The sequence below is a fragment of the Cygnus atratus genome, chromosome 1 (assembly GCF_013377495.2).
Source record: "Cygnus atratus isolate AKBS03 ecotype Queensland, Australia chromosome 1, CAtr_DNAZoo_HiC_assembly, whole genome shotgun sequence".
NCBI classification, from domain to species: Eukaryota; Metazoa; Chordata; class Aves; order Anseriformes; family Anatidae; genus Cygnus; species Cygnus atratus.
In genome coordinates, this window is record NC_066362.1 from 60,837,972 (window position 1) to 60,859,873 (window position 21,902).

Below are 21,902 nucleotides of genomic sequence, written 5' to 3' on the forward strand. Positions count from 1 at the left end.
ATTTCTTATGTTCTGGTTTTGCTTTTCTTTCACGTAACATAATACTTGCCTCCTCCCAAGGTGACATCTCCAGCCTTTTCAGTACCTCCCTTGTGTGGAGTTCCAAGATGTCCAGGTTGGAAGGAGTTTTGGTAGCATGGTCTCGCAGTTTCCTCACTCTTCGTCTGGAGTGGTGAGGAGAAGCTGTTTCATGTGAAGACCGTGACGCTGCACACACACCGAGAATTCCCTGAGTTTTAACTGGTTTGTTGTTTTCCTCCTTTAATTAAACACACATATTTCAGAACAGTCACATAGGGACAAATCCACATATTTAAGTGCTGCTTCCCACTTGTCTAATGGAATATAAGTTATACAAATAAAATTTTTAGACCTTTTAGTGAAGTACTACATATTTGCTATGGACTTATACACAAGCCTTAATTACACTTAGTTCCTCTTTCCCATTTGGGGCTTTTAACCTCTCCCGTGACAGAAGTGCAGCACCAACATACAAGGTGGGTATACATGTACTGTACCCAACAGATCACTATTCTCTTCAGACTTCAGTACTCCTCTCTCCATAGGCAAATGTAGGAGTTTTCGATATTAATCAATATTAAAGAATAAAAGAGTGAAGGGGGGGGGCAGGGGGGAGGGGAAGAGCAAAATAGTTGACAACCAGATCACAACAAAGTCAGTAGAAGAATGCAATACGAACAGAATTTCAAATGAAACTACCAGTTGTAAGTGGTACAAGTGGTAACATTTTAGAAATATTGATCTACAAATAGTTTCACCATTAAAATGTGTGGATTTTTTTTTGAAGAATTACATAAAACACCCTTGTTACACATTCTCTTTATCTCAAACACCAAAAGCATTGTATTTCCAACAGTTTTCCTCTTGATCTTCAACTAGAAAATGAGAAATGAAATTTTCTCATTTTTCTATGAGAAAATATATTAAATATAAATAAATATTTACTTTGAATAAAGAGGTGAATAAGGTCAAATTAATCCATAGCTACTACGGAATGACCTGATTCAAGGATTTTTCCTGCAGACTTTAGGGTTGCCTCTGTTCTTACCTCTACAGAACGAATCACTTTTGAGAGCTCTTTTATGAGATGTCCAGGCCTAATGTTGTCTGGAATTTCAAAGGCATGTTCTGTTACAAGCTGTATGCAAAGGATGGAGAAAAGGCAATTAATTCTTTTTTTCCCCTTCAGATAAAAGCAGAAGTAGTACAAAATAAATGAAACTACAGGAAAAAAAAAAGTTTGAAGGGAAGAAGCCAGATTGATTTCTTTTAATAATTACAGCAAACTGCCAGGACAGATGCATAAACACGCTGAACCTTCAAGTCTAAGATTTAGAAGGGAGCAGATATCCCTCAGTGTCTGACGTTCAGGATATATAAAGGTAGGCTCAAGGTCAGCCATCCCACAGCTTCTCCTAGAATCTCTAAGAATCTAAAGAAGTGGTCATACAGAGCTATCCTGATAATCACTTACATCATTTTATTTCTCTGTAATTAACTTCTTTTTTTTTCCCCTTTAGCATGGTCAGTATGGAGTCACACTTAGCAAACTCAGAATGATGACCTTCAAAAAAACCTAAAGGCTAACAGAATTTCACTATGACAAAATTTATTCTTAATGGTAAATCAGGAATAGCAATGAGTAACCAACAAGCAGATTTTGGACATCTGCCTCACATTTCACTTTTTAAACCACCTCCTTAGCTTATTTAAAATGTGGTAGGTTGGAGAAAGCTATTCAAAATCATTCCCTATAAAAACAACTTGGGACACCATAATAGTTTATGTTCCCTTTAATCCTCTGAAACAGTATCATAGCACAGACAGATCTACTATATATTTATTACTAATCTGAGCAAGTCCAAACACTCTACAGTTAGATCTAGTAAAACAAGTTTAATATTTTGTATGTACAGTTTAAATTTGCCCCAAGACAACTTTAGTTAATATTAAACAGATGAAACACTTGCACTTAGACCAGAATGACTGTCATGAATTCTGGTATCCCCTTAATTGACTATTTAAACAGAAAAATGTCTCTCAAACACTTTCAGCTATTCACACTTCAAAAATGAGCTTCGGCAGCAAAATTATTGCTAGAAGCAATTTGATACTGTAAGTACATTTCATTGAATCTGGCTTCCTCTCAGTCATTTAAAACCAACCAGATGTATAACCTTGATATACTCATTTCAGTGTCATTAATGATACAGGGAATATTAAATCTGCTGGTATTATTTACAATTGTTCATTCACCGGTGCATCACCTCTACACATTCACACTTGGGAACACAGCACCTCTGGCACCACACAGTATAATTGTTCCAACAAATTAATGGTTATTTTAGGACCTTTCAGTCCTTTCTACATAAAGACTCTCCCAAAAAGCCTTCCTGTCCACGAGGACTTCAAGAAGAAGAGACTCTGATGCAATTTTATAAAACACTGACTGGAAAGCTTCTCTGGCTTAAAAATACTGGCAAGCCTTACTAAATCAACCATAGTTGAAGAAGAAATACATTATTTTGCAAGTAAAATCTGTAATAACTCTTTGAACAAATTAAATTCCATTGGCAAACTCACTTGTTTGTTACTATAAAAGGTATCTCTTTACATCAAAGCTTTCTCAACTAAGCTGTGGTCAGAGTAATTATGAAAAAAGTCCATCCAAGCAACTAAAATATGCCAACAAATTCAAATTGATATATCAGGCTAACAGTTTGACAGCAAGAACAGATCGGCAGGAAATATGAATACCTAGAGATACCACGTCTAAAAAATTATCATCATTATTATGTAGCTTGTTTTAAAGTTGTCTCTGCATGCTGACTCCTGGAAACTCTTTAGGACTGAGGAATTCTCTTTGAGTAGGGTGAATAGCAGCAACAAAATTGACTAAGTATGTCAAGTGTTACAGATAAAGAAAATAATGGAAAAAACTGTAATACACTGAAAAACTTCAAGAAATCATTTTGTACATATTGAAAATAAACAGTTGATCGAGAAACCTGTCTTAAAATCAAGATGTACAAAAAGTCCTGGTAGGCATAAAAATCCACAAATCTTTAGAAACTAGCATTGAAATTAAGCATACTGGTACCTAAAAATACAAACACAACCAAATGCCCATTCCTTGGGGGGGGAGGGGGGGGGGAAGGTTTTTCTTTTTCCCCCTCTTAAAACAGCTATTAAAAACAACAACAAAAAACCCACAACAGAACAGTTGCCCAAAATAATCTTACTGGTACATGGATCAAGCATCTTAAAAATAGAAACTGAGACCGGTTGCTTATGTAAGTTGGAAGGAAGCCAGAGCTAAGATCCAAGAGCTCAGACGACTGGTTAGGTCATCATCTTTACTGTGTGTATCAACTAACCTGATGGCTGATGATCTGCACTAAAGTAATCAGAACATACACCTATCGATAAAAACCTTGCACAAGCTCAATTCAAATCAAGACAAGAAAACTAAGATTATTTTAGTAGCACTCCATCATTATTCTCAGCATCTTCTAACTCTTGGCAGTTTTTAACCATTGCAGAAATGAAGATACTGCTGCTTTGCTGAAGCTGAGTTTAAAATGCTTCAACAAGTAGTTCACAGCAATACACTAACATAATTCACTTGTCTTGAGAAGATATATTCCATGATAGGAATGTGAAACATCATGAGTAGGCTTCCCATTTGTAGACTATTCATTTTTCATTTCTTTCTCAGAATCTGTCTGAAATCCTCACCATGAACAGATAATATAGCAATGTACAAAGCTCTTCCTGTCTTCTGCTGCATACAGCTACAACCCTAACACGCACATGGTCTGCTGCGAAGAAAACATCAGCTCACTTATGAAGCAGCAGCTAAAAAAGGTGAAGGCAAGCTACAAAACATGATAGCAGGTGGACAGCAGACCATGTTCTCAATAGAGCATGAAGGCTGTGCAGTTGCCTCACAACTGAAGTGTCTTCAGCCAGTGGTTTGGGAATACTCACTGATCTCATTAATAAGCATATGGAATGCAGCATCTGCAATTATTATTTTTTTTCCACAGGAAAGTAGGAAACATACCACATTCTAGACAGAGTATTACTCAAACCATTTAATTAACTACTAGACACTACACTACACAGACAACAATACTATACTACGGCGATCTATAAAAGAGGAATTCCAATCCAACTTCAAGTAAAAACAAGGATTTATATAGGTTATGTTTCTTGTTTATCAAGTTAGATTAATCAGCTTGCTTATTTTCCATGCCGTGGATGCAGAGAGAGCTTGGATTCACAGATGGTTTAGTATCTTAGGCACAACCTCCTGTAAATACTGCTATACTGCTTACTAGCAGGATTTGACCCAGAATGGCACACCGGAGAACCAGTTCTGAGGTGTTACAGGTGTACCTTTCCTTGACCCTCTGTAATCAGTAATGGTATACAGGCCGGACTTGAGCTGATTACACATGGCGTTAACCACCTCTACATTTACACCTCGTCATCAGTTCCACGAAGCTTACTATGCTGGATACAGCATTGTGTGAATAGGATACCTGATGTAATACAACAAATTCTTTTCCAAGGAGAACTTGTGGGCAGAAAGACCAAACAAATCTCCAGGAGCCAGTTCAGGTCAGTGGGGCCAGCAACAAACTAGAATTAATAAGCTCAGTCAGAACCAAACTGACTGTCTGAACAGCATTTCCTAGAAGCACAGGTTCCAAGAGGGCTCATTAGCTCAGACACTTAAAAAAAAAACAAACAAACAAAAAAAAACCATGGAGTTAAGGCCTGGTCCAGTGCTGTGCCAAAACAAATAAGCCTTCCTAGAGAGCAGAGCACCAGCAAAGCCAGCACAGAAAACGTATTAATGATTTTACAAGCCAGCAAACGTTCTGGAGGGACAGTACTCAACCAAAGTCAATATCCTCAATCTAAACTGACTCTTCAGCAATATATGTGTACCTGAAATGTGCTCTCCAAAGCACTGACATCAATGGAAAATCCTAATATCAGGGCATTAAAACCTTCCATTGCCTCAGATGAGGATGAATTGACTGTATAAACAGACCTATTAGAAAAAACTCCCACTGGCTTATTTTGAAGGATTCTTATCCCGTACTGCGGTGAAGCATGATTCTGTTTCTATCAGCTACAATACAAGAGCTTATTCATTAGCTTAAAAAGACTTCATTAGCATCATAGTCATAGAAATTTGTCATGATGACTCTTCCCCAGATCAGCAGCACATACTTTCACTCTTCATAGTCTTTCAGTACTCACTAATGGAAAAAAAAATCTTAAATATGAGAAGGACACAAACCTTCACTTATTTCTAAATCAAAACAGAGTTCACCAAAATAGCAAACAAAATCAGTCTTACTCTTTCTTACCTCTTTTTTCATCCATAATTTTAAAGCAGTAAGTAAAGCCTTCACTCCTTGCACTAAATAGCTTGGAGGCTGGAAACCATCTTCCCTCAGTTCTAAAAAGGATACAGATAATAATTTAGAAATGCACTAAGTGAAAACAGTAGAATGACACCCGCAGCCAATGAAGTTGTCATTATGCAACAGCCCCAGAAAAGAAAAAATTGTGTAAGCAAGTGAAATACTACATCCTGTATTTGCATGCATACTGTAACAAAAACAAAACAAACAAATAAACAAAACCCACAACCTCACAACCTAAAGCAATTCTACATAACATCTTTTATTCTTGGCTTCTTCTTGGGCAATTTAGAAATTTTACAACATACTACACTTCAATTGGAATAAAACAGATCTACAATGTAGAAGAAAAATGTTATTTGAAGAAACAAATAATCTGTTTCGTTCAGAAACATTTTAGTCAATGGGGACCAGAGGTACATAGGATGGGACGCATCTCTCAATTGGAATTCCTACTGCTTATTCCCATACATGCAGCAAATAGTTCACACTTTAATACCAGAGTTCTCCTTCTTAGTATACATCATTTTTGCTCCAAAGTAAGAGTGGGGAAAGAGAAGAAGTACAACACTCTGCTACAAAAGCTGTTATTGTTAAGAAAGCTGGTGCTCCCAAGTGATCACAATTCCTTCTAAAATTTCCCTTTTACTTAATGGGAAAAAGGAAGAGAAAAGGCAAATACTCCAGAAAGTCAAGAGTAGACTGGAGACTCTTCCTATGCTCCTGAAAAATATTTCCTCCTGTCAATAAGAAATGAATAAGCCCTAGAACTACTTTTTTTCTTTTTATTCATTAAAAAAAACCACACTAATAAAGCTACGTATTAGTCCAGTGGCAGAAAAAGGAAAGTTCTGCTACTTAACAGCTGTTTTTCTCTCCAATATGCCTCCTACTTTTTAAAGGGTGTGAGAAGGAGTGGCAGGCCTTTGAGCTGCAGCAGGAGTCTTTCTGCCTACTAGCTGACTCAGTAAAATTTTGAGAATACAATGCAGCACCACAGACTGGACTTACTTTTTTTAGCTGCAGTAAAAAAAAAAAAAAAAAAAAAAAGACTGTGTTACATAAGAATAATCAAAACTAATCAGCATTGTACAGATGAAAAAGTCACTTATTCTTAAGTCCCTAGAACTACAGAGTAAAGTTTAGGTGAATGGCACAACACTTATAGCATCATAATATACTTTTTACCAATGAAAAGACAAAATCAAAAGGTTTATGACTGCTTGTTATCCTTTCATAAAAAGAAGCAGAAAAACACAGTGCACTGATTTTGCTAACTGACATGAATTTCACAAAGTACTGCTACCAACCATGTGTTCAATGCATTACAAGCTATTACGTTTCACAGCTGAACTGATATCATCCCTTATTTTAAAAACAAAGGATTCTGACTGGCAAACACATGAGCCATATAAGCCTTGATGCCAAAACCCAACATAATCATTACATTAGCCATGAAAGCCTCAATTTTGATTTTTCATTATAGGTTTATAGATCTTAGCAGTGTTCTGCAGCAAAATACCTGCTAAGCCACAGCTTAAAAATAACATGAAAATATGCTTCATGACCCTCCCTTAAGAACCACATGTCACAAGAGGCTCCTAGTATATCTACTCAAGTAAGGAGGTGCATAATAAAAGAGGGAAACATGTAGAGATGAAACACGTAGTTAACTAGATTACTTAGAAACATTTATCCCACTGATTTTCCAGCAGAAATATAGCTCCTACATCTTCTGTCGTGTTTGTAAATTTCAAATACCCAGGTGTGAGACCGACAAAAGCAAACTTTCAAGAAGAATACAATCTTTCTTGGAAGCAAAAAAAAAAAATCTTTAAGTTTGTTCAGTTAAATTTCTGAGTTGTTTTAGTTTCATCCAGAAACTCTAAATACTCATTTAGGAAACCAGAGTTGTTCAACGCCTTCATTTGCTGAAAGAACAGATCATTTTCAAGGTTTTTACCTTAGAAAAAGGTTTTGTGAGAGTGCTCTTTTAAAGCAAACACTGAATTCAGCAATATCCTCTCCGAAGGCTTATTTCCCTCCTTTGAAATATGGTATTTATTAATAAGATTAAACAGAGGTGGCAGAGGGCAAGATATTTGATGCAAAAGAAGGTGAAGTCAGGCATTCTCTCAGCCTCAATTACACATGGGTATAGATATATGAGTTAAAGGACTAGATGAGGAAGTTTGGAAAGGACTGTGAACTGTCAAGAACAAAAGCCTGTTGAGATGTCTACTGATAAACATCAATATAAGTGATTTAACACTGCTCATAAGAACCAATAGATCTTTCCTACAAAAATCCTCATGGATGCCTTCCCCTTAACAAGAAAGAGCAGAAGACAAAAGGTAGTTTTACTGAAAAGGTCCAAGGAAATCGTAAAGGTGCAAGAAAACCTTTACATTCAACTGTGAAGTCACCAAGAAGCAGCCCACAGGCATAAACTAGTGGGATCATTTAGAGAGTGTTGTTTGCTGAAAGAAGGAGAGAAAGGCTACCAAAGGCTATTCAAGACCTTAACTGACACACTGAAATAACTTTCATATCTGCCTTAACAAGACCTTGTGAGATAATGAAAAATTAATCCTATCTGGCTGATAGCCTAATTGCACTGTGCCAGAATCTCCGATATTCTAGATCATCAGGACAGAGTATCTTCATTGACCAGATACACCATTAGCATTGAATGAAAAGCACTAATAAACAATTCAAAGGTGTCAGTAGCATTCTACAAAACGTTAGTTACACACATCACTACCTACACTAAGAATTGTGCACAGCGCAAGTTACCCTAGAAAGCTTGTACTAAGAACTGCTGAATCTAGAACTGTAACAGTGCATTATTTACCAAAATCTGTTTAAATGCTATCTGGTTTTCCGAAAAAAAAAAACACGTTACACCTGTTCTCATAGCAGCAACATAATTTTCTCCACTGTCAACTGAACAAAAAAGCAGACATATGTATATCTCTTGAAACTGGACAAAGATTACCTTTTAACGTTTCCAGTAAGTTTTTGGCCACAAACCAACAGATGGCTTCAAAGAAAGGAAATTTGAAAAGATCTGGGGTTTTTAGCCTCTTCTCCATTTCATAACACCTGAACAAACAGAAATATGATTTAAAAACATTCACATTATCTAATTTATTATTCAAGCATGTAATCATTCAAATTGATATAATGTCCAAAATAAAATAAAATAGGCACGGTCATGTTAAATAAAAGAAGTACCACAAATTTAAATCCCAACAAGACCACAGACAAGATTCAACTCTGGTCTCATCCAGGCTCTGACCTTATCAAGTTTGACTGCTGCACTTCTAAGAATAAAGTTGGACTTCATAAAACTAGGATACAAACCCAGTGTGTGATCTTTTAACAGATGGAATTTTATCAGGATTCCACTGTAATAAATAAAAACAATATGTTTAGAAGACAGCTCCACATCTTGGACAAAAACTAAACACAGCTGCCCTTTGAGCAATGCTGACTTGAGGATGCTCATTTCAACTCAGTGTTGCACACCTGGGCTTGCTCAGCTTTCGTTTTCTTGCTTATACTAATCACCAAAGTATGGCGGGGAAAGGGATTTTTGTTGTGCTGGTGTTTTTGTTTTGTTGGTTTGTGTGGTTTTTATTATTATTATTAAATTTGTGCATATTCTTCATTTTGCTTTTAAAACAAGCTTTGCAGAAGTGAAACAAGAGTATGTGCTGGGCTTAGTCTAACTGAAAATGCCACTATTGTCTGTTTTGAGAGCCTGTACCCATCTGATCCTGGTTACAAGCATGAAGAAAAGTATCTATCGGAAAAAATATCCTATTTACTGAGGAAAAGGTATAGTAAGAGTCGAGACTAACCTGAGCTGCATGCCAATGTTGAGGTTGTGCAAAAAATTTCCTCCAAAAGCCATACAATCCTGAGATGTGAGCACAGCATGAATCCAGCCTGAAATGAAAGATTCAGAAACTTAGTAAATACATATAAATTATTATAAGAAAGATGTTTTTAAATACTTGCATGTACATATTAAAAATCCTTTAAAATATTGTATGCCAAACTAAAAAAAAAAAAAAAAAAAAGAAAATTATTATTCTACGCCAGGAACAAATATTCTTGATTTTAATAACATGTAGTTTAGATTTCTGAAACACTTTCTAATGGAAATGTAGTTTTCTAAAGGAGTTACAAGCAGACAATGGCCTTCAAGACATTTTGACTCGGTAGGAACTGGGGGTGGCAGAGGGGGAAAGATAGAACACCACTGATTTTTTAAGTAAAAAGTCCCCGAAGTTTTCCTTCCAATCAGCAATAATAAGTGAGTTACTGTGGGGAAAAAAAAGCATGCTGAACAATAAAGTAATAAAAATTAAAAAGAAATTACATTACTTTTCATGTTTACATCTTCCTTACAGTAACCGAAAAATTTGCACAACTTAAAAAAAAAAAAAAAAAAGTAATGTAGCAATACTGTGTTTTTTCTACTAGGAATTCAGAAATAGTTCTATAAGTTATTCCCAGTATAGCCATTCTAATTTTAGTGAAACTAATGATCAATTTAAAACCCAGTCTAGGTACTCTGACTATGCTAAGTTGTCACATATTTGAAATATTGTCCTCATGAACTCTACAATTCACTACGGCAAAGCATGGCCAACATTACACTATTAATTTAGCTGATTACCATTCAATAATTTCAATTGAGTACACAAAAGAACATATTGGCTTCCTAGTTAAAAATAGTTGAATTGAAATTTTATCCTGTGCAGTTTTAATGTAAACAAACTAAAAATATACAGAGTTCTCTTTTCCAATGCTTTTTCTGATTTCACCTGCATACAGACATTTCTGTATGCAACAATAGACCAGTTGGCCATGAATTTGGAGATTACCTCATGGTTTAACTGAGCACAGGCAACATGTACAAACACAGAAAGCTCCTCAACTTGATGCAAGATCAGCCCAAATCACAAGCAACTATACCATGCCCTCATTCAGCTAAAAACAACCAGTTCTAGTTGTTGTGGTACCACATACAAAAAGACCTGAAACTAAACTAGTAACTACGCTGAGTGACCAACATACCTTCTATGTTTCCTGTGAATGAAATTACAGAACAGAATATAAAAGACTGAAGGGGACAATGGCAAAAGCAATCTAAGGATTGGCGTTTGTGATTTTTGTTGTTGTTGTTTGTTTTAAACAAATTAAACTGTTGTTTGTTTTAAATTAATATTATAAATTGTTTTATTTCTATTGTTTGAAAAGTGCAATGAAATGGAGAGTGCCTCGTATTTTCAACTGCATTTTGCATTTGTCAGTATGGTTTTAATTTTTCACTCATCACAGTAGATGAGTACCTCTGACTCTTCAAGGAGGATGCGTATTTCAATCCTATCATATACATTTCCCCAGACACTGACTAAACCAACAATAAAGCCACATAGAATATCTTGAATAGAACAATTTGATTGTTACTTAAGAACAGTATCTTTAACAATATTTAAATAACTCTCGAGAGCCTCCCTGTAGGTGGTATTCTTCTATATGCAAGATTAATTTTAAATCACAAGTCTACTCCAAACATATTACAGAGATTACAAAATAATTATGATATCCGCTACCATCAGGATATCCATCCTACCAAGCAGGAACAGCAAAAATGCATTTCAGTACAGATCAGATTTTTTCAAAGCCTTTAATCAGTCTTACAGAATTTCTTTCCCTTTTTTTTTTTTTTTTAAACATCTGTCCCAAAAGCTGGCATCATTGATTGGGTCTTATTCTATACTCCAACTCCTTTTTTTCTCTTTTCGTTCATGCAAAAATTCAGGATAAACCAATTATTGATAATGTAATGTGTCATTTAAGATACTCTTCATTCCTGGTAATTAAACATGCTACGTCCTAGTAATAATTGTAAAATCTTACCTGTTGGAACAAATAAAGTGTGTCCTTGCTTTACAACACATTTGTAACATTTGTCAACCTTGTCCCCAAAATATACTTCGCTTTGGGTGACAGATGAGCTCCAAGACTCATATAGAGCCAAATTTTCATCAGTGGGCTTGATCAAATAGAAGATCTTCTCACCCTATTAAATAAAAACATCAAATAAATAAATGTATGTCCTCTTGGAGGCATAGTACTACCTCTGAGTTATTTGCAACAAAAGCAACTTATTGACCAGTGTGTCACAGTTGCAATTGTCCAAAAGCTTAAGTAACAGTACAGTAACCAACTGCGGGGAGGGGGAGAAGAGGCATGCATTTTGAGATGTGAAGAACACCCAACAATGACATTCATTTTCATTTAATTCATTTTTTAATACTAAAACTTCACTATACCATCTACCAGTCTATTAAAATGGTCAGCCAACCAATTACAGTCTAGAAGTCACCAACTGCATGATAAATTAAAAGCATGAAAATGAGACACCAACTTCACTTTCACTTTCCAGCTCCTCCTTTGCCTGTTAAGAAAAATCATTCTTAGCAGGTAATAATGCCACAGAAGAAAGCTGCACACTGAGTAAATTGTGTTTCATACAGTCATAAATCAAGAAGCCTTCATACCCAGAGAACATGGTACCAAACTGAAGTTCCTCCAAAATCGATATGGAAATCAGTATAGCTGTCCTGGACACCCATCAAGCAATACTTCTGAACAAAAGGCTTAGGGAAGACAGAATCATCTGGCCAATAATTTTCCACCCATGAAAGCTTTCTGGCAATATCTGGTACTTCCACTAATTCAGACATCCTTTAAAAAAAAAAATTATACACATAAATAAGATCAAGAGTAAGTGCCCCTCTTTCTAAATGACAACATTAAATGTTTGCTTCCTACAGAGTTATTACTTATGAATTAGTAAAAATGTTTTATACCCATATTACATCACAGTAGCTGTCTACATAAAACATGCAGCCTCTTATCTTTAACACTAGAGACATTATATTCCCACACATAGTGTTCACCTTAGTGAAAACCACTTCCTACATTCAAGGAACTGAAGTCAATGCTCACTTTGTGTCTGAGAACTCCAGGCTGATCACGTTCAATACTTTTGGTCGGTCAGGATTTGTGAAATATTTAATATAATTATGGAGCTTCATTTTGCTGTCTGCTTGTCTTGCTACATCTATTACATCTATCACTTTGTCACCACCTGTGAAAGACAGAATGATTTTCTTAATCCTACCACAGATAAAAACAGCTGTTCAAGATGTTTAAGAGAAATTTTACTTTTTTCCAGCTTTTATCAATATATTTCTGTACAAAAACTCCAATATCATTAGCATTCTCTTAGAACAAGGACAGATTGGTATAAACCAACTTTTACTAGTCTAGCTTTAATTGTTACAGTCAGCAAAGGACAGAACTGAAAAAAGTCTAAAGATAAATCCTCTTTCTTGCGGTTAACCAAAAAAAAAAAAAAAAGGAGCAATGCAGAATCACTGCAACTGGTTTGAAAAAAAAAAGAAAGAAAGAAATTGGTTTTGTGGCTGTCACTGGAAAGACTAGCGTAGAGAATGTTATCAAGGCAGATCTCTTCCTCACTCTTCCTATTAATCATCACCACAGCACTTGAATATATAACACAAGGACCATTGAGAATTCTTTACAAATAATAAATCTTCCTTCTTACAGCTCTTAGCAAACTGCACTGAACTTTTGCCATAATTAACGGATAGCTTTTTATATTGAAAACCATGCAGGTACTCTGCTGTAATCATTCTATGCTCTTCCCCCCCAGCTTATATATACGCATATCTTCTAAGCACACTCTGATTTCATTGAATTAAGCCATAAGGCAAGCTTAATTTCTAAATACAACAAGAATTTGTTTACATAAGACATATTTTAAAGTGAAATCTGTAGAAATAGGCAAGCGAGAAGCAACCATTAGCCAAGAGAAAGGAGTAATGACAAAATTATAACAGTAACTGAATTACGTCTATCTAGTTACACAGGAATCAAATTTGACAATTCATTCTGGAATGAAGGAGTGCATCTAGATGCACACTATATTTACTTTAAAATTCCAAGTTAATAGCATCTTGACAAATCCTACTTAGAATAATTTTATTTCTGTTTTCTTATTTTTAATTTCAAAACCAGAAAAGTGAACCTGCAGCATTCCAATTTTGTCCCTAAACCTGGCAGGTCAAAATATATGTATAGCAATGAAATGAAGAAATTTCCAAAAGATTGATTGAGTATGGAAATGCCAATTCACTGAGCCCAAAACTTTAAGTTTTGCAATAGTATGACTACTGATTAATCTTTATCAATCCTAACAGTGATTCATTCAATTCTCAAAAACTGAACAATCTGGTAGCAGAACAAAAACATGCTATGTTTAGCTTGCACCAAAACTAACACTTCTGAAAGTTGAGAATTAATGGTTTACTCCTGTCACAAACCTACCACACACAAAATTCAAATCAGTAGCCTTAATTGTGCTCTTTGCCAATCCTCTGGTTAGAAGTATTCAATTTAGAATATATATTTAGCACTCTAGAAGCTCTTATAATCATGCAAATATTTATTTTACTTTAAAAACAGGATCATTTGCACACATTCCACAGTGACCCTTACCTACATAGCGTTCCACATCTAAGACGGAGAAAGTTGGCGGAGGAAGTCTGAGCCCCAGACCATCTAATTTTGGAACCATTATAGGAACATCAAACCCATGCTTCTCCAAGTATCTTTGTGTCAACTGGCTTCCATGCATTTTCAAAATTACTTCATCAGCACTAACAGAAAGAAATAATGGAATATTAGCAGAAGAGCATCCTCCAAGCACTACTAAAAAAAACAATTATGTCACAGTTTGGGGGAGGACAGGTTGGAATGGCTGCATTTGAGTCCAAAAGAATTGGACCCAGTACTACTATCAAACTAAGCATTTAACTGGAAGACAAGGACAACAATATAAACCAGTAAGGAATCATTTATTGTCAAGCATAACCTGGGAAACCACAGTCCTTCTATACGATTGAACACAGTCATTTAAGACGATGAGAAAAAGGAATTCTCACCAAAATAATACAAAATGTTAATGTTAACAACAACAGTAAAGAGTCCTTTAAAGAGTTAAAAGCCATTATACATTTACAGTGAAAAAGACAGCCACAGACAGACTGAGATGATTTCTGTTACAATTTTCTCCACTTTCCTCTACAGCATGAGAGATGGGTAGGGCAGAGCACATGTAAATGTTCTTTGTTATCTGGAATGAAATTGAGGAGTAATTACCCAATCTCTCCTTTCCTGGACTAGACGAATAGACAGTATTCTGACAGTTCAGGCACATAAAAAGAAAAACAAAAGTCAACCACTCTTGCTGCTGCACCCACACCGCCTTACAGAGGCATCTATATAGATTGGAGCACTGGACAATCACCAACAGCATGAAGTTCAACAAAGGGAAATGCCAGATGCTGCCCCTAGGACAGAGTAATGCCAGACACAGGTACAGACTGGAGCAGAGTGGCTGGAGAGCAGCCCTGCAGAAATGGACCTAGGGGTGCTGGTTGCCAACAGGCTCAACGTGAGCCAGCAGTGTGCCCTGGCAGCTACAAGGAAAAGCTGCATTTTTGGATATATCAAACACAGCATAGCCAGCAGGTCCAAAGAAGGGAATCTCCTGCTACATTTAGCATTGGTGCAGCCTCAACTTGAACATTGTGTGCAGTTCTGCACTCCACAATATAAAAAGGATGTTAAGGTACTTGAAAGCATCCAGAGGAGGGCAACAAGGCTGGTAAAAGGGCTGGAATACATGTCCTGTGAGAAGAGGCTAAGAACACTTGGGTTGTCTAGTTGGGAAAAAAGAAGGCTGAGAGGCGACCTCATGGCTCTCTGCAACTCCCTGTGGAGGGGAAGTGGAGCAGGAGGTGCTGGTCTCAGCTCCCTGAGAACTGATGACAGGGTGCAAGGGAATGGCACAGAGCTGCACAAGAGGAGCTTCAGACTGGACATGAGGAAAAATTTCTTTACTGTGAGGGTAGCCAAACACTGGAACAGGCTTCCTAGCCCAGTGGTTGGTGCCCCATGCCTGTCAGCATTCAAGAGGCATTTGGACAACGCCCACAATAACATGCTTTAACTCTTGGTTAGCCCTGAAGCTCAGGCAGTTGCACTAGATGATCTTTGAAGGTCCCTTCCAATTGAATTATTCTATTTTATTCACTCCCCCTCTCAAAGAAACAGAAACAAAACCCGAAGAAAAGCAAACTCAACAGCCATCACCCTGTAGCAGCCCTGACAGACAACATAGCCCAGTGCAAAACTGAACAGGGGAAGCTACTGCATGAAAGGGCAAATTTATCCACCTGAAACAGGGACTCACTGTTTCAGATGGGGAGGGTGGGATAAGGGAGAATTCTAAAGGAGGAGGAAGTAATAATCCTAGGCCTTCATTTTCTGAAGCAGGGAAATGTTATTCACCTTCTCGAAGACATACTCAGCCCACTAAGTTTCTCTATTATTTTTTTTTCCACTGAAATGTTTAAGTGAGCTTCTGTACCTTGGAAAAGAACGAGCCCGCAGCTGTTTAACGAAGGTCCGCGTTCCAGCCTGCACCGGTTTGGAGCCATCATCCAACTCCGTGTAGTCATGTCTGTGCCAGTTCCTCCTCTTTTTCACTACAAGTTTCAGAAGAATTAAACTTTAAATTAGTTAAATCAGATGCCTAAGATTAGCAGTCATTCTATCAGCGAGGCAGACGTGCCTCAGTCACATTACTGAGATTAACAAATCTTATTGGATACGTAGGTGACACCTTACCTATCTGCAACAAATGAAATCTTCAGAAGACCTGACAATGACCATTTGGACTTCTAGAGCTCCTCCCATCTGACAACATCAGTGCACATTATACACAAAGATTCAAAATCCCATACTGAGTGCAGCATAAATAAACAGTAACAACTGAAAATTGTTCAAATCTAAAGAGTAAATCAATAAAATCTGAATATTAATTTCCTAAATCTCCAATTTTTATTTTTAATAAATAGAAGAACCCTACCTCTTCAAGATCCTGAAGACTTCGTTTTATGCATTAGTACAGAATTAACAGAACCTAATCCCATTGTGCTATCTCACCACATGGAACAAAAAACCACCCTTATTTTATTCAGTTTATCTTACCATAACAATTTGGGGTATAAAGTGTTTTGGCAGGTACAACCTTTACTATGCAATATATATAATAATATGCAATACATATATATATATATATGTGTGTGTGTGTATATATATATATGTATATATATATATAATTAATATGCAATACATATAATGCGAGCATTGTGCCCCAAAACGATGATATTCTGAGTTGCTCTAAACTGGTATTCTCCATCACAAAATAATAATAATAATAAAGAATAAAGAATAAGTTACTGTTCTATTACAATTTGGGGAACCTGAGAGTCCAAAAGCAACTAAATTGCATTTTTAACATCTCCTTATACTTAAACGGCTGAGGAAAATTAAAAACTAGACATTCACATAAAATTTGGTGTGTTGGTTTCCCATTGAAAAATGACAGATAATCAAATCAAGAAGTGTGTTGGTTTTTTTTTTGGTTGAAATATAAAAAGAAATTGATCAATACTCCTGTATTAGTTAATTTGATTTTTACATCTAACTATATAGTAGCTTTCTTTTAATTACTGGAGCTCTTACATAATTAATTTTGTAAGATACTGAATCTAAATCCACTTGGATAAAGTGTATGTTTCTTGTATATTCTCGCAGGTTTTTTTGGTTGGTTGTTTTTTTTTTTCCACAATGTCATTTTATTAGGTGGGATTATATATCTGCCGAAATTACAGATATACTTATCCTCTTAAACACAGTTGAATTCTGGTCTCTTTCAGAACTCCTTTAGACAAAGGGGTTTTAGAATATGAAGCAGTAAATAAAAGATGTCTTTACTTATACACATAATTGCATACAACTGAAGCACTGTGAAGCATTGTTGCAACATTTAAAGTCAAGAAACATTATCAGTCTCTCTCAACATTAAAACATGCTGAAGTCCAAGCCACAAACCATCACAGATTTGATTCTGGCAACTTAGCTAAGTTACAATTAATAAAATTACAAATTAAGATATATTTCAATATATCACCTCTACTTGGGTTGATAAGCCTGAAGTTTTTAATAAATCTAGAAGATGTACTCACTTCAGGCAATATGATGTAGTAAGGATAATTTTTACTACTGATTCTTGTCTTTTAAAAGACTTCCAACACAGAAATGACTCAAATTGCTGCAGGTGAAACAAAGCTGGCATTAGAAGCCTTTGCATTAAAAAAAAAAAAAGGTTATTCACAGGAATCAACAGGATGATGAAGCACACTAGTTCTGTCAAATAAACAAAAGAAAAAAGCTCCAAATTCTCTAGATTTTTAGTATTTTGAAAGTCTGATATGTACCCCCTTCCACTCTTTCTCCCGGTCCCTCTATTCCACAGGAAAAAAAAATACAGGCAGAAAGGTGGGAAAAGAAATGGCTGATATTTGTACTCTTATTTACAAGAGACACATACAGCGTTTTAACTGAAAGAGATGTCCAGAACAGTAAAAACCACAAGCAAGTAAAAGACCATTTATCTTACCTTTCAGGCCCTAACATGAAGGTAGCTAATATTGAAAGTATTAAATATAACCTACATACAAAATACATATCATACAACATGTATTAATTACATAAATAAGTGAAATTAATCACTCCATTCATACTCCACAAAACTACCAATGAAGGTGCAGTGGTTTCAAAATTATTGTTTCTAAATGGTAAAGTGAATTCAGCTTTGTAAAGATTCTAGATCTTGAGGTGGCTGTAAACCATTAAGTGGTCTTCAAGCAAAGAAAAAAATATATATGAAAAAACACAAATGACCACAACATACTGCTTGGACACTAAGCACATATAGACATTTTTCGTGTTAGTGCGTAAGAAACACAGTACATATATACATTTTTCAGGTTTGAACATAGAAACTTAATTTATTGCTGGATAGGTGAAATTCATTTTTACGTTACTTTCTTTTGAGAACAGAAGTCATGTTGAAAAATCTAGGGAATTGGATATATCAGTGCCCTTGCAGTAGTTACAGAAGGACAAAAACCATTTTCTTCAGAAGTGAAATGTTATCTTTCCACTCCAGATCTCTACAGTGAATGTATCTACTGATAGAACCAAAGAGGTCTGCCTCTCTTGCCACTCTGCTTCAGTCTCTTCTGGTAACTCACAAAATTCCTTGGAACTTGGTGGAAACATGTTCACAAATCAGATATCTGGAATTCAGAGCAGTGTAAGTCTCAAGGACATAAAAGAAAAGTAAGACAGCAAGCTCCAATTCTCAAATTTCACTGGATTGTTGTGACATATACTCTTTAATCATCAAAAAAGATAAGAGAGCTACCTTTTATATTTTCTCAAGGTTGCCTTCCTAGGTATGAGGATTTTCATGATTAAAATACAGAATAGCGAGCAGTCTTTTGGAACTTTTTTTCTTTTCTTTTTTTTTTAAAGTAGCATGTAATATATACAGTAGGAGAAAGCATCACTACCTGTACTTGACTTTTTTTTTTTAATGATTCCCTAACTTTTGGTCTCTCTCTCTCTGTCAAGTACAGATTGTTTTCTTCTAGCTCTGCACACTTTGATTTCTCTAATCTATAGCTGTGGTTTATATTTTATTCTATCTTCATCTCCAGATCAAGGAACCTCTCTCAAAAAAAGACAGCTTGTAGGTTTTGTTATTGTGATTGTTGTTGTTTTTTATCAGTTCAAAGTTTGTCACACAGAACCAGTACCTCCTAAATAATCAGTCATCTTGAACATCCCTCTGAATAGTCTTTTTCAATAGCACTTCGAGAGAAGAGACATTAAAAATATAAAATATATATATGTGAATAATATATATCTGAATAACCCATACTTACTTAGAGAAGGTCCATGGAGAATTGCACAGTTGGGACAATGGTACAGATCAATGTCAACAGCATGATGCTCCTCTACCCCAACACAGCTGCAATAATATTTTTAAAATGTTAATGAGAATACATACAAGATTTATCTTTCAAGCCAAAAAATAGTTACATCTTAAGTCTTTACCAGAATATGCTTAGTCTACAAAATCATAATGAGATACCAAATTATCTCAACTACTAGGTTGCCACATAAATTTTGAGTAACAGTTTACCACTGAACAGAGAATGCCATTAAAAAAAAAAAAAAAAAAAGAAAAGAAAACAAGAATAAAGCTCCTTTAAAAATGACTCCATAATATACACCACTGCCCTCTACCCCCTCTCCCAAGGCTTTGATCCTCATTACAGTAAACAGTGTACATGAAATCATTCTATCAATTCTCTTTATAAAATTTATAATTTAAAGAAAAAAATCTGAAACCTACGTGTTGCCAATTTCTATAAGATAACATGGATTTTTTTCATATATTTCTGCAAAAAGTACATAACGAACTCCTACCCCAATACTTTTGTATTACCCCTGAAATCTTTACACCACCAGTGCTAGCTATATAAAGTACACTGTGATCACACAAATCACATAATAGCAGTGTTTCTGTGATTTTAAAAATCACATTTGTAGTAATGTTTTCCTTGTGCACATTTTCCCCAGATAAAGCAGTCAAAGTGGGATTAAAGTTGAAGATCTTTATAACAGTCATGAGAAAATATCTACTCTACTATCTCAATAACAATATTTTAAAGCCAAAAGGAAGTCAATCTTTTGGAAGATCAAATGCTAGAGATGAATTGGAGAAGCCATGCTTTTCACAGAGTTCACAAGAACAAAAATCCCTACTTGCTGGTAGAATCTGAATCCTGACAGAATTCTCTCTCTCAAAAGTTCATTGAAGCTTAGAAAAATGCTGACTTTATAATAGGGAAACAAGACTGCAATGTTAATTTTTTTACACCACAATTACATCTTTCCATTTAATGCATTCTAGGAACATGAGAACTTAAACACTACTCCATTCAAGTAAACCACTTCATCTCAAAAGTGTAACAACAGCCTAAACATTGAAGCTTTGAAATGGCCCAGCTACAAGAAGTCTTTGCCCTACCAACCTAGTGCCAAAACTGATGACATGATCCAGAAAATACCAGCTAAACAACTGCTAAAACAACACACTAAATAGTCTAGCATTCAAAGCGTACCAATGAGCAAGTCAAATCTGAAACTAAAAAGCATCTCTCAACAAGAAGCACATCATTCTGAATTCTTTGTGAACAGCTTCAGCTGGTTCTTCTACTCAGCCATTCACTAAACAACACATGAAATTAAGGTTATATAACTTTTTGTGTGTACTATACTAAAACCTGAATATAAAGCTCAGCTGCCAAATAAGTTTCATCAAAATTATTTCAATATTTTGCATCTTTTTAAGATCACAACTACAGAAATTATTACATGATTCAGCTGACATATAAACAGAAACAAAGGCAAAAGCAATCTTTTAAAATGCTTATCCAATTTCTTTTTGTTTATATTCTCTCTCCTTTGATAGAATTGAAGAGTGACTCAGTCCTATTATTATAAGAAAACTGTTTTAAAATATACACTCCAAAAGGCCCAAATCATAAGTCTGGTTTATGCATACACTTGAGAATCTCACTATTTTAGCTAAATTTCTGATTTCCAAACAGCTGAAGATATTAGTGTTGGACTGTATCTTGCTGAGATTTGCATAATTATTCAATGAAGCACTGCTCCGTGTAAAAATTTCACATACTCCCTTTATTCCTTTTTTGTGGTGTAGATCTAACTTGGTCATCATCATCCCAGCCAGATTATCTTGCTGACTAACAGTAAGAACTTTAGAGTGTATAGCAATAGTTCCTTCAAGCTTTGACACCTGCTTGTCATACTCTGTTTAAGAGCATTAACTTTATTGTCTCTTATAAAATACTACAGATAACCTGAAAATAAAACAGAAATTCTTTTAAATACTAAGCACTTTCCCAGACTCGATTAAGCCCACAAAGGCTTAATCACAAAGCCCTTTCCTGGAGGCACCACGGGCTTTGTGTACAGAGACAGGTGATACTGGAGGGGGATTACAGTAGTTGGAACAGCCACTCAATAAAAAAGCCAACAATTTCAACCTGTGATTTGTGCTCAAAGTTCAGAACTAACTGAAAAGGCAAAACACTACCTGGGAGATACAGGAACGGAATCTACCAGCAGATACCTGACTGACACAAAGGGCAAAGGAGGATCCAGCACCCGCAAAAACAAGTGCTGACAAGGATGCCATAGAGGATATCAAGCACATACAGCACCATAAGTCACTTTCCTGAGTCTCTTTCTGCAACATGCACAGACAAATGTGACATTAATCATTTTGGCTACCAGCAAACAATCAATTACTGTGGT

At 35.7% G+C, this 21,902-nt stretch overlaps 1 protein-coding gene across 1 annotated transcript in view; it reads right to left on the minus strand.

Moving 5' to 3' along the window:
- Positions 1–21,902, minus strand: part of KDM7A (lysine demethylase 7A) — a 76,645-nt gene that overhangs the window by 19,463 nt on the left and 35,280 nt on the right. Inside the window, exons 9-19 of the mRNA XM_050714077.1 lie at positions 19,439–19,524; positions 16,009–16,126; positions 14,073–14,233; positions 12,498–12,639; positions 12,047–12,233; positions 11,403–11,565; positions 9,332–9,419; positions 8,464–8,570; positions 5,409–5,500; positions 1,070–1,159; positions 50–259 (exon numbers count right to left, since the gene is read on the minus strand). Of these exons, the coding sequence (XP_050570034.1) occupies positions 50–259; positions 1,070–1,159; positions 5,409–5,500; positions 8,464–8,570; positions 9,332–9,419; positions 11,403–11,565; positions 12,047–12,233; positions 12,498–12,639; positions 14,073–14,233; positions 16,009–16,126; positions 19,439–19,524 (1,444 nt within the window). The remainder of the gene's footprint in view (positions 1–49; positions 260–1,069; positions 1,160–5,408; positions 5,501–8,463; positions 8,571–9,331; positions 9,420–11,402; positions 11,566–12,046; positions 12,234–12,497; positions 12,640–14,072; positions 14,234–16,008; positions 16,127–19,438; positions 19,525–21,902) is intronic.